The sequence below is a fragment of the Ceratotherium simum genome, chromosome 24 (genome assembly GCF_057802395.1).
Source record: "Ceratotherium simum simum isolate JZ-2026a chromosome 24, ASM5780239v1, whole genome shotgun sequence".
Classification (NCBI taxonomy): domain Eukaryota; kingdom Metazoa; phylum Chordata; class Mammalia; order Perissodactyla; family Rhinocerotidae; genus Ceratotherium; species Ceratotherium simum.
In genome coordinates this window covers 12,955,378-12,969,313 of record NC_141923.1, presented here as the reverse complement: position 1 = coordinate 12,969,313, position 13,936 = coordinate 12,955,378, and the positions used below count along the sequence as shown (strand labels likewise).

The following is a 13,936-nucleotide window of genomic DNA, read 5'->3' as shown; positions in this document are numbered from 1 at the left end:
AACTATGACATACAACTATCCACTGGGGCTTTGGGGAGGAAAATAAATAAATAAATAAATGAAAAAAAATGTTAAAGATTTTAGAATAAGCTTCAAGAGATCAGATTTTTAATCTTAGAACCTCATAAAGTCTACAAAGTAGTCATTCAAGAAATCTCTCCGTTCTTTGGCTTTAAGTTTTAATTCTTAAATTTTTTTTAAATAATATGTTATTTTATATATGTGTATTTAATAACACATGGTTGCTGTAAAAAAAAGAGGAAATTAAAATCACCTAATAATCTGTTGTCCTCAGATAACATTTGGAACATCTCCTTTCAGACTTTTTTCCTATATATGTTTGTAGTATCTGTTTTATTGATTTTCAACTTTTTTCATACAAATAAGTTTTCATAATTATTTTATACAATAATTTATATATTGCTTCATAGAAATCTATCACCTGGAAATGCCATAATTTGCTGAATCAATTCCTTATGGTTGGGGATTTAGATTTTTGCCGATTTTGTAAATAATGTAAGCAGTTCTGGGGAAAATATCCTCTGTACATGTCTTTTATTTTCTTAGCATAAATTATTAACAATGGAATTGCTGAGTCTATAGGTATACACATTTACTTTTTATTTATTTATTTATTTTCCCCCAAAGCCCCAGTAGGTAGTTGTACATCATAGTTTGACATCCTTCTAGTTGCTGTATGTGGGACGCGGCCTCAGCATGGCCGGAGAAGCGGTGAGTCGGTGCGCGCCCGGGATCCGAACCCGGGCCGCCAGCAGCGGAGCGCATGCACTTAACTGCTAAGCCACAGGGCCGGCCCCATTTTTTTTTTACTTTTTATTTATTTACGTAGGTATACACATTTAAATGCTTTTGGTTTTTGTTGCCAAAATGAGCAAATAATGTTTAAGTGCCTACTTGGTACCAGTTACTGTTCTAGGCATTGGAGATACAGTGGTCAACAAAAGAGACCAAAAGCTCTGCCTTATGGATCATGTGTTCTGGTGTTGCCGGGGAATACAGGTGGAGGAGACAGGCGATAAATGCATTATGCGAGATGGCGATATGTGCTGCAGAGGACGGTGAAGCAGAGAAGGGAGATACAGGGTGCCAAGCGTAGAGGTGGGATTGTAATTTAAACAGGGTGGTCAGGGAAGACCTCATGGGAAAAGTGGCACTTTAAACGTCCCAAAGGAGGTAGGGGAGTGGTCTGTGAGGAGAGCCACAGAGAACTCTTCCAGGCAGAGAGAAGAGCAAGTGCAAAGACCCTGAGGCAGGAGTGTTGCTGGCATGTTGCAGAAATAGCAAGGAGGCCAGTGCAGCGGGAGTAGACTGAGTGAGGGGAGAGTGGTGTAAAGGGAGTGCAGAGAGCCTGGAGGAGGCCGTTTACTCTGAATGAAGTGGGAGGACGCTGAAGGGTCTTTAATAAGCTGCCTCTGGCTGCTGTCTCCAGAATAGCCTGCAGAGAGCTAGGAGTGAAGGCCGGGAGACCAGAGAAGAGCCACTGTGTTAATCCGTGTGAGAAGACTGTGGTGGTTCGGACCAGAGAGGGCATTGTGGGGATTTATTTTAAGGGTGAGCGGACAGAATTTGCTGGCAGATTGGATGTGGAGTTGGAGAGAAAGAAAGGAGTCAAGGTTTTTGGCCTGAGCAGATGGAAGGGTGGAGTTGTCGTGTACTGCGATGGGGAAAACCGCAGGACAAGTATGTTGGCAGCAGGGGCAGGAAATAGGATCATAGTTTGCGGCTTGCTCAGTCTGCAGGTCTGTTAGACATCCAGATGGAAATGATGTCGGTGATTAGACGACTCTCAAATTGGGGGTGGTCTGGGCTGGAGATACAAATTTGGGAGTCATCAGCATTGTAGAAAGGGTGTCCAGCCTCTCTCTCGCTGGCGCAGGGAGAGAGTGCCCATTAGTATTGACTCTCAGCAACACTTGGTATTTGTAAACTTTAATTTTGACTAATTTCATAGGAAAATAATTTTCTTAGTTTTTAAATTTTGATTTTTTTGGATATGGAAGTTTAAACATTTTATATAATCAGATATATCTGTCTTTATGGTTTCATCTTCTTTGGGTGTAGTGCTTAGAAAGTTGGCCTTGAGAATTTCTTCCATATGTAATATAATGAATATTCAACTATAGTTTTGTTAGAAAGTTGGTTTTGGTGTCTGTCCATTAATTCGTTAATTTCTTTTTTAAACAGGCACACGTCTGCGAAACGTTCCTGTTCTTTTTAATGACGCAGAAACTAATCTGGCAGGAATGTATGGAAAAGTCCGCAAAGCTGCCAGTTCAATTGACCAATTTAGGTAAGCAATGCCAGTAACGATGAGTGATGGACCATCAGCTATTTTTGTAACGTTTTCCAGTAGTTTCAATCATAGTGAGTCCCATTACGCAGAGCTGATATTTAAAGTGACATTTGCCTTATTCCTTTCATGGTATTTCAGTGTCATGAAATTGCTTTAAGAGGTCTGGCAGTGCCTATATTTTATTGAAGATGATTAACCCTGACCATTTCTCTTCTTTCTATAATAAACTCTATTTAAAAACTCATTAAATTTCATTGAGCAAGCCTCTGTCTCATATAAATGCATCCATTAAAATGCTTTATCTCATTACATTGTCATGTTGTTAGAATATAAGATGCTACTGTAATAAATGAACAGTACTCATTTTAAATGTTTTATATATACTACATAAATAGCATATAATTTATATGTTATGTATATTCATAAGTAAACTTTTTATATTAGCAGACACCCACTTTATAAAGAAAATGTTTTAACAGTTTATATATAGCCTTGATAAAGTTCATGTCTAAATAACCTATTAAACTCTTCTGCCTTTTAGTGTTTGGAATTAAACACAGTTTTAATGAATTGTTGCATAATAGAACAATCTTTTTTTACCTTTTGTGTCAGAATAAAGCAATGGTGTTAAAAATAAGGAGGATGATTTACTAAGATTCCTGAAGCCACAGGCGTAGAATGCTATAGTCTTTATCTCCAAGTTATTAAGCACATCTATTTCAGCTATTCATTTATTCAGCATCCGTAATAATTTTTAGAGAACCTATATGCAAGGCATTGTGCTAGTGGCAGTGACAGAAGCAGAAAGGCGTAGAAGAAAGGTGTATTTGCATGTACACATATCCATCGTGATGGGGAAAAAATGTTGCTGAGAGGCATGAGTAATGAGGTCTAGACGTCCTGTTGCTTCTCACGCTTACTTTAAGTGTTGACTTGAGTTTCGATAGTTTTGTGCCTTGTAGAAGCATGTGTCCATGCAAAAACTTCCAGATTAGCTATTTGCAGGTTAATTCCAAGCAGACTCTTTTTTTCCTATTTATGTGTTCACACTTGCCTTATCTGTTGTAACTTCTTTGGTTTCTAAAAGAAAAATGATTTAAAGAGGTGCCAAGTTCGCCCCCTACAGGTGTAGCTGCAGAATCAAGAGAAGTGGCTTGTGCTAAAGTTTAACAGCCAAGCCCCAAATAATGACAAAATTATTGGTTTACTACTATGATGTTTCTGTATGGTTATTTCAGGTAATCATTTAACAATATACTATAAAACAATCTTTCTTTTATGGTGGCCACATAAATAGTTTAAATGAATGAAATTTTAAAAAAGATGATTAGATATTGCCACGGGAAGATCTGCTTTGAGTGTAATTCTCTTCTCCTCTTCATCCCCACCGCTATTTGCACAGCATCCGTCTGGGAATTTTTCTCCGAAGATACCCCATAGCACGCGTCTTTGTAATTATATATATGGTAAGTAAATTTGTTTGAAAAAACAACGCTGCACTTAATTTTTAACTAGTTTTTTTTTTTTTTTGGCTGCTGCCTAAGTTTAGTGATCAATTTTGAAAGAATAGAACTCAGTTTTAGTAATTATGACTTTTTTTCTTTTTTTTTTGTGAGGAAGATCAGCCCTGTGCTAACATCTGCCAATCCTCCTCTTTTTTTTTTTTTTTTTTTTTTTTTTTGCTGAGGAAGACTGGCCCTGGGCTAACATCCATGCCCATCTTCCTCCACTTTATATGGGACACCGCCACAGCATGGCTTGACAAGCGGTGCATTGGTGCGCACCTGGGATCTGAACCGGTGAACCCCGGGCCGCCGCAGCAGAGCGCACGCACTTAACCGCTTGTGCCACCAGGCTGGCCCCCGTGACTTTTTTTTCTTAAAGTATGAAGGTAAAGTGACAATTCATTATGTCTAAAATATAAATTGCTCAAAGGTTTTCCTACAATAACATTAACTGTAGAGCAGTTTAATAGTTTACCTCTATTTCTAAGCCCCTCTAATGGTAATAATACAAGACAATTGATTTCATTTTTATCTTGATGTAAAGTTGCTTTAATTATTTCCATGTGTTTTGCTTTGTTTTCTAAAAGGTTCTCAAAGTTGATTTATTTTCTTTCGGATTTCGAAGCTCTTATAAAATGATTACCATAGTTTGGGATGCCATTTCATGTGTCCTGGAAGCCTAAACAGCCCCCTAACTATTCTGAGTGAGGATGTTTAAGCGTAGTTGAGTTGAATTAAAACAGGCAGTTTTCTTGAATAGAAATAAAAGCATACTGATAAATTTCTCTGTGATCCACTAGAGGGAAGAGTTAGTCCTTTAAATAAAAGTTTCTAAGAAGAGAAGGATGGGGAGAACAAAAGAAACAAAATGGAATGACATCAGAAAGGATTCAGAATATGCCCACGTCCGGGTTGATTTCCCGGGTGTTGGAGGTTGTGAGGGGCACACGCAGCATCTGTCAGCATGAGATATGGTGTGGCACACGGCAGAACAGCGAGGCCCTGAGTGGTGGGACTCACATTGTCTCAACACTACGGTGAGGGGGTTAGGGGAAATTGACCACTGTCGGTCCTGTGCTGGACCCTAAATCAACCTCTGAAACCTGACACATTATTCCTGTCAAGAATGTCTTCCCATCTCCTCTTCACCAAATCATGGCTGAACCCTCTTTCTAAACACCAACCAGAACTCTGTTCTGAAAAGCCTTTCCAACCAACTTCATGTATATCTAGCAGTTTTAATCATGCCGTCTACTCTGCATTATAATTCCCTGATTGCTTATTTATGTGTACATGTGCATATTATGAGTGTGTTGAGGACTTCACTCCTCTCCACAGAGAATTCTGTAGGGGCTGCAACTCTGTATTACCCTCCATTGCGCTTAGCTTCTTTGATTGTTTGCACATCTGTTTCTTGATTATTTATCCAGTAAACGTACTGAGCCCCTACAATGTTGCAGATGTAGTGCTAGCCACAGGAATACAAAGGCGAATAAGACGTGGTTCCTGCCCTTGGTGCACTACACAGTGTGCCTTTGGTGAAGACTGATTTATTGGCTAATCCATAAATTGTTTTTTCTTTCCTTAGGCTTTGCTTCACCTCTGGGTCATGATTGTTCTATTGACCTATACACCAGAAATGCACCATGACCAACCAGATGGCAAATGAACTGAACCCAGTTGTTTCAGTGATTGGTTGTCTTTTTCCAGACCTGGGATCTGTAAGAGAGCCAGCTGCCTAGAATTCCTGAGAAGGGTGCACAAGATTATTTTATCACTATAAGCTTTTAACTTTTTAAGTTATTATGCCAGTACTCTGCTACATAAATCTTCCTCTGATTTCCATCAAATGGTAAGAGACAGACGATAATTTAACAAGCTAAGCTCTACTTTTTCTGAGGTCAGTGGTTTGGTGTACATATGTACACACAGAGATGCTGGGGTTGTTCACCTCTGTACAGACCGTCCTGTGTTTTAGGTGACACTCATTATGGGTTGTAATCAGGGAAACTAATTGTATTTAGTGATATAAATAAAATGTTTTCTTTTTGATAATTCAGTCTGCTTTTGTATTTTCATATTTAACTTTGCAAATAAGATGTACTTTTTACATGTTAAAGGTCTGTCTGATTGGTATAAATCTTTTTATAAATACATAAATAAAATTTACCATGCATTTTTCTTTTTTAAAATAATAGTTTTTCATCCCCATTAAGCTAGACCTTTCCAGATGTGTTTTAGTGAGTAGAGCCAGAATTCAGCAGCTGACGTCACCTGTAATTGCTTCCTAGTGGTTTGCCCCTGCTCCCAGTGTGTGCTCTTCTCTTCCTCTCCCTCCCCACCCGCACCGTGCTATCTCCTTGCGATTCTTACTCACTCATTCATTGTCTTCCTCCGCCTGTTTGCCTCTTCTCCGTACTGTATCTTGGGTTAGCTTGGGACATCCATAGCCCCTGCTTGTAGCATTTAGGAATCCAATCTGGTTTAGCACCATTTGCATTTTAAAACACTCCAATGCAGAGACGTTCTAGAGTTATACTTTGAAAAGAGACATTTTCTTTGCTTTAAGCTTAGTATAATGTCTGTTTTGGCTTTCCTTTTCATCTGCACTTCTGAATTCTTATTTTGTCCCCAGGGTACTGGTGGTCTATCTTCACATGGAATTAATATATGTAGATCTTGGGCTGTGCAAGGGTATAGTCCTTCCCATCAGGAATACCTTTGAAGCAGTCTGCTGGTGCCTAATGGAAAACCTGACCAGAGTTTCTATTCTTTCCATTGTTCGTTTTTTGTGAGGAAGATTAGCCCTGAGCTCACATCTGTTGCCAGTCCTCTTTTTGCTGAGGAAGATTGGCCCTGGGCTAACATCCATGCCCATCTTTCTACTTTGTATGGGATGCCACCACAGCATGGCTTGATAAGCGGTGCATCGGTGCGCACCTGGGATCCGAACCTGCGAACCCTGGGCTGCCAAAGCAGAGCTCGAGCACTCAACCACTACGCTTCTGGGCTAGCCCCCAGAGTTTCTGTTCTTAATGATATTTCTACTGTGACTGTAATTGACCTATAAAGTCTTCAAAAGTTTTGGTACACTAGATATATCTTATTTTTCATCAGAACGTCAGAAACACTAGATGTTTCTTATTTTTCATCAGAAAATGAAGTTTTAAAGGTCTTCTTAGATGTGTTTGGGCTTTTTTTCAACTTAGCGTGAATAAAAAAGGCAGAAAGTTCCACATCATCTAAAAGTGGATGTGAGATATTGGAAGGTGGGGTAGAGACGTTATTAAATCTATAGGATTTATGTCACAGCTCTTATTCAGGTATGATGGCTATCAGAGTTCAAGCTGTGAAGTCAGGTCTGATCTCAAACAGAATAGTTCAGTCTTGTTAATATCTTTTGAAGGTTTTTCCCCTCTCTTCTAATTTGGAAACATTTCTGGAAAGTGATTAAAACCAGGTACATACTTAAAATGGAAAACAGCACACGTTTCATTGTCGCGTGTTGCCTGACTTCCCGTCTCTGCCTGTACGCCTGGCTTTTGTTGGGATGGCTCTAAATCTTTTGTTCAGTCTTTACACATTCTTGGCTTTGATAGAGTGTTTCCGAGATTATTTTTCTGCAGTTACTTGCATCTTTAATTGAGTTTCAGTTTCAGTATTCTTGACCATTAACAAACAGGGATTTTTTAAAAACTGCTACCATTCACTTATCCTCAAATAACATGAAACCTTCTTGACCTAATTAAAAGGATTGCATGAGAGCTGAATTTTTTTCCTTCTCAATTCAATTTATTCATTTAGACACACATATATATACACATATATTATCAGAGCTCTGTACTGCTTTGTATTTATAGCTGTCAATTGGAAAATAAGAATTATTTTGTTATAAGAAAATTTCCCTTTCTCTAGACTTTGTGCTTACCAAAAACTACCATTTCTATTGCTGCAGAACAAAAACTTGAAAAGCATGGGTTTTGTTAAAATGTAGTGGAACTAGGCTTACCCTGTTAGTTTTGTAGATGAGGGAACAGAATGTCTGGGTCTGGGCAGTCTAGCCTTAGTTTAAGAAGGCTGACATCCAGCTCACCCTTTGGGGGGCGAAACCGAACTGCAGTCACGCATTGCTTAATGACAGGAATATGTTCTGAGAGATGCATTGTCAGGCGATGTCGTCATTGTGTGAACATCTGGAGTGTACTTACACAAACCTAGGTGGTACAGCATACTACTCACCAGGGCTACATGGTGCTAATCTGATGGGACCACCATTGTACACGTGGTCCGTCGTTGACAAACGTCATCATGCGGCATGTGACTGTACTCAAATGTGCCTCACTGGACCCCAGCTCCCTATTGCAAGAGGCCAGCTGTATTGGAAAAGGCCAGTGTGGGTGCCTTGGTCTGGGTGGAAGTAGAAGGAAAGAACTGGTAAAGCCACAGAGGGTGGTCAGGGACTAATGGCCTAAAGTGCTTCAGTCAGAAGAAAGAATGACTGAGAAGAATGTCTTGGTGGTGACTCTGAACACGTTGAGGCTATTGTTCCTATTAACTCTTTCCTGAGTGAGAAGAGTATGGATTAAATGATTCTGAACTTCCATAGTTCTAATGAGTGATCTGCTTTCCAGACACAGATGCAAACACACGAACACCTCAAAACAAGTGAAACTTTTTCTTCTCTGTGAACACTTGAGTGTCAAGTGTGTTACATACAGAAGCCTCGTTCATAGAAGATGTCCCAAAGGAAAAAAGTGGTAAGATAATTTAATTTTTAGCAATAAGAAGACTACAAAGTAATTCACATTATGAGTGCCCTGTGTGCTGGGCTCTTCCAGGAGCCGGGAATGGAGTGGGAACGAGAGGGGTCTGCCCTCGTGGAGCTCACATTTAGGTGGGGAAGGCAGACTGAACATACGCATCCCGTGTCACTTAGCGTTAAATGCCGTGACTGAAAAGCAGGTGAAAGGAGAGAGAGATGGGGGAGGGGAGGAAAGTCTCTGCCGAGGTGACTGCTGTGCGGAACCTGAATAGAGTGGTGGGCCCTGCAAACTCTGGAGGGGCAGTTGGTTACATAAGTGCAGACCTCTGAAAGGGGGACATGCCTGGTGTGGTCAAGGAACAGACCAGCAAAGGGGCCAACGTGTGTGGAGCAGGATGAGGGAAAGAGGAGCCTGGAGGCCAAGGCGAGGGCTTTGAGTTTGAAATCCCTCCTTGTTTCTCCTTAGTAACCCCCACTGCCCCTAAACCTCCACCTTCTTTAACCAGAGAAAACCTTTAAATATCTATGTTTGAGAAGGCTACAGACTACAGTTGCTCCAGTTGCAAATGCTAAATAGTATATATTTCATTTTGTTGCGGTGAGGACAGGCTGAACCTGAGGAGATTATTTTCCTAGGAAGTTACAAAGATACCCAATCAACGAATTGGTGCATTCCCCCATAACTTCTGGTCTCCATGTTCACCGTTAACTCTTCCTGTTTGTTCAAGTCAAGGACGAACAGAAAAGAAGTGAAATCCAAGAGTAGAGCTCCTCATGTCTGAAGGCAGACATCTCCCATCCTTTGACTAACCAGCCTTAGCCTGGCACACTGCCAGCGTTACCAGTGTCGTGCTGTCAGGTCTCATCAACTCAAATGTCTTAGGACGTTTCTGATCCCCAGAGGGCCAACAGTACTTTTTTTATCCGCTGTCATGGTGGGTAGACCAGTGCCTGGCACGTAATTGGCCTTCAGTTGATCTTCATTGGACTTCACTGACTGAATCAGGCAAAGCCCTAAGCTCACGCACGGTTCCTCTGGAGCTCCTCAGACCTTCACTCAGCACCTAGCCCATCGCTGCAGCGCATCTGGTTCCTAAGACCGGGGCGAAGGAGAGAAACTAACTGGCCGGGTATATTGGCAGGAGTGGGCAGCTTCCCAGGATTTCCCCAAAGAAAAGCCATAAGAATTTAAAATATGAAAGCAAAAGGTGACCCAAGGATATCGCTGTCCTAGATGCACACAGTGAAGACCTTTAATCGTCAGGAAAGTTCAGTCATGCTTAATGGCCTCTCCCCAAACACAGGCAAGGCTGCCTTGCAGTGGAGAAGACTTCTGAAAGCAATAATATATTTAGATGCAATGTTTGAAAGTTCTGCAAAGTGACCCCTAGGTATAACTAGGTTCTTTCCTAATATCAAAAGTTAAGTTTCCCCTCTACCCCACTGAACCTCTCTTCTCTACACACTTAGCTTTTGCCTTACGCTGCTAGTTACACTGAGTTTACGTAAAGTAGTAAGGTTTATGCACATAAACTTATCAACTACTAGCAATTTGCTTTAACCCACAAATGTGGTTTAAGTTAATGGAATTCAAGAATTAATTAAAACCTTAATTGTAATTGCAGCTAGTACATGCATTCTAATGGGCCTGTGATAATTGGTTCTTAGGAGGGCAAAAATATCTTACTGTTTTTATATGTAAAGCCCAGGTATGCATGCAGTACATAGTAGTATATCTGTGGCATTAAGATTTTATGAAGAGTGGTAATGATGAGAGAAAAGGTTGAGAAACACAAGGCTAGAAGGATAAGGCAGAGACCTAGTTCCTGCCCTCCTGGAGCCTCCATTCTAACAAAGGAAACTGGTTTTTAAAAGTCATGCGTGATCTGGCCCTCACTACCTCGGGAGCTTCAAGCCACTCCCCACATCTAATCCACACTCCAGTCTCTTGTACTGTACTAGTCTGTTACTTTCCAATTATTCACGCCTCTTATAAGAGGATTTCAGCCTTGGCCATATGACCTGACTTGCTTTGGCCAGTGAAGTGTCAGTGGAAGGGACGTGTGCCGTTCCCAAGCAGAAGCTGTAAGCGTCATCTTGTGGTTTTGCCCCCTAACTTGTTCCTCCACAAGGAGCCCAGCATGTTCCAGATGGAGGCTGCTCCTACAGCCCAGGTCCCGGAATGAAGAAGACGTGGAGCAGAGCCAAAACATGCAGAGCGTCCACAGCGGACTTGGGGCTTCAGTGAAAAGTAAGTCTTCGCTTTTGTGGGCCTCTGAGATTTGGGAGGTTGGTTGTTACCACACTATAACCTAGTGATAGATGGTTAATGTGCACACCAATGCACCATACTTTCTCTCCGCCTCCAGACGCCCCCTCTCCTTAGAGCACTTCCCTTTTTGGTTCATGTTCCCTCCTGTGTCAGCTTAGATGCCACTTTCTCTATGAAGTTGGAAATCTTCCCTCCCCCCGCCTCCAAAAAGAAAAAAAAAACAGAACAATGATCCCCCAAAGATGTCCATATCCTAATCCCTGGAACCTATGAATATGTTAGGCAAAGGAGACACTGCAGATATGGTTAAATTAAGGATGATGACACAGGGAGATTATCCTGAATTATACAGCTGTACCCAATATAATCGTAAGGATTCTTAAAAGATGGAAGTAGAAAGCAGAAAAGTCAGAGAAGGAGATGTGATGACAGAAGCAGAAGTCAGAAAGAATTCAATTGCTGGTTTTGAAAATGGAGGAAGGGGCCATAAGCCAAGGAATGCAGGTGGCCTCTAAAAACTGGAAAAGACAAGGAAACAGATTCTCCCCCGGAGGCTCCACAAAGGAGTGCAGCCCTGCCAAGACCCTGATTTTAGCCCTCTGAGACCCATTTCAGACTTCTGACCTCCAGAACTGTAAATTTGTGTTGTTTTAAGCCCCTAAGTTTGTGGTAATTTGTTACAGCAGCAATAGACTACTAATGCAGTGTCTCTCCCTGGTGATGAGTTCCCATAGCACACAGGAGTTCCCTAATCATGATACTTATGCTAAATTGGATTGCCTCTTCACTTTCCATCACTTCAACTAGACTCTAAGCTAGATATATCTATCTTGTCTCAGTTGTGTCTTCAGAGCCTAGAAGAGTGCCAGACCCTTAAGTACTCAACGCAAATCTCTGGAATGAACACAATTTTCAAAACTAAGATGAATGAAGAACAGTGCTATGTGACAACAAAAAAATATAAACTTAAAATTGGATGCTACTGTTTTCTGGCTTGCTTAACTAGTTGTGGTGCTGGGCAGGTCACTAACCATCTCTGACCTCAGTTTCCTCATCTTTAAGAATGGAGAAGCTAGAAAGAATCACAAAGAATTCCTCATAGGTAAAAAGAGCATTTTCTAAGTTGAAAGTGTATTCAAATGGGAGTTTTTCATTAGGTGTTTCATTTTATGTTTATTTTCAAGTTGGATAGGACTGAGAAAGTGGAAAATGGCCCTACTGACAACCAGGCAACCATGTTCCCAGCAGAACATTAACAATACTCAGAGCAAGACATTGACAAGGCCGCTCGCGTGAGCACAAAAATTACTAAACGCCTCCTGACAAGCATTGTTCCTTTCTGAGCAATTGCTGCTGTTTCACCAAAAACAACTCAATCCCCATTTTAACTCTCCTTCTATGTGACTGTCATTGAAATACTCAGTCACCAAATTGCCCCAGCCTCTTGACAGCATCTAACCCAGAACTAGTCCCCGATTCTTCAATGCCCCTCACAATCATCCAACACAAACACAAACCCTCTAGGAAGCTCCTCTCATCTTCCCTCCCGAGACACTCCTGAGGACACATTCTCCCTTGCTGCAGCAAGCTTGATAAACCTAACTTTCAGAGTTTGTTTTGTTTATTTTGACTACAGGTGTGGTCTGGTCAGTGGGCTCTGACACAAGCTCCTCATATTCGGTTCTGTAATTTTACAGACAAGCAAACAAGTTCAGAGATGCATCAAGGTCCCCTAATTAGCTGTAAAAATGAGATCAAACTTATCTTTTCTTTGTTTTCATAGACCCATGGGTTTGAACTATTTGGTTACTGGACATTTCAGCTTACCCAATCTGTCTGGCACAGTCTTCTATTTCCCATCTTGGCTAGAACCTTCCAGTAGATTTTAGTCACTGGAGAAAACCTGCCATATTTTTTCAGATAACACCTAGTTCTGGGGCAAAGCCAGGTATGTTCTGATGAGAGTTCATTGCTCTTTATCAGTGTGAGGGGAAGTAGGTGTTTGTTCCCCACTGCCATCTGATTTATTTCTTCAAGCTCTAGGAGCAGACTCTCCATCACCACTCAAGCAGGAAATTGCCTTTCTGCAGAAGGTAAACAAGAGGGTTTGCTTTATTTTTAGCCATAAAATTGGACTTAAAAAACGTTTCAAATCACATGAGTTTTTTTTCTGATTATTAGACTAATATTCCTTAATTGTGAAAAATCAGAAAAGTATAAGGAAGAAAATAATCATCCATAGACCCACCACTCCAAACTAATAAGTCTTCACATTTTGGCCTGTTTCTTTCCAGTCTTTTTTCCCCTTGTGTATGTGTATGTATGTAGGAAGGTCCAGAAATGGAGAAAGAGCAGCCTATAGTTGAAGTCATACTGTGTATACAATTTTCAATTTTTAATTATATTTTAAAATTACCTAGTACATGACTATGTGCTCATTGTAAAAATTCCAAACAATACCGTATACAGAGCAAAAAGTTCTAGTGCCCTTTCAACACCTCCCCATCCACCCCCTTCCCAGTGACAGCTACTGTTAAGTTAGGGAGAAATGGGATAAATACATGTAGTGCCTTGGTGCTTGGTCGTAACTCCTCAGTAAATAAGTGTTTAGTGGTGGGTAGGGGTAGGTGTGGCCGTTGTCGATTGGATTCTTCCCATCCCTTTTGTGTCAGACAGACCCTAAGCTGGCCACCAGCGATTTCCTGCTTCCTGGAGTCCATGCCTTTGTGTCATTCCCTCCTCATGCATGCGGGCAGGACCCATGGCTTGCCTCTGACCAATAGAATATGGCAAATGTGATGGGATGTCACTCTCTTGGTTTGATTACATTATATGGCCAAGGTGATAGGGTGTCAGCCTCATGATTACATTATGATATATAAGATTCCACGTCGGCAGCCTGGATTCTCCTTGTTGACAATGAATGAGTGGCCATGTTGAGGATGCCCATGTGTTGAGGGACTGTGGGTAGCATCCAGGACCTGGTGACAGCCTCCAGCTGACAGCCAGCAAAAAGCCGGGGCCCTCAGTCCTACAACTGCAAGAAAATGAATTCTGCCAACAAGCTAAATGAGATTGGAAGT

The 13,936-nt window shown here is 41.1% G+C and overlaps 1 protein-coding gene across 1 annotated transcript in view; it reads left to right on the top strand.

Moving 5' to 3' along the window:
* The window catches only part of GOLGA5 (golgin A5), a 36,480-nt gene extending 30,606 nt beyond the window's left edge, over window positions 1-5,874 (top strand). Inside the window, exons 11-13 of the mRNA XM_004434216.3 lie at window positions 2,206-2,311; window positions 3,717-3,780; window positions 5,408-5,874. Of these exons, the coding sequence (XP_004434273.1) occupies window positions 2,206-2,311; window positions 3,717-3,780; window positions 5,408-5,488 (251 nt within the window). The 3' untranslated portion in view covers window positions 5,489-5,874. The remainder of the gene's footprint in view (window positions 1-2,205; window positions 2,312-3,716; window positions 3,781-5,407) is intronic.
* Window positions 5,875-13,936: the final 8,062 nt, after the last annotated feature.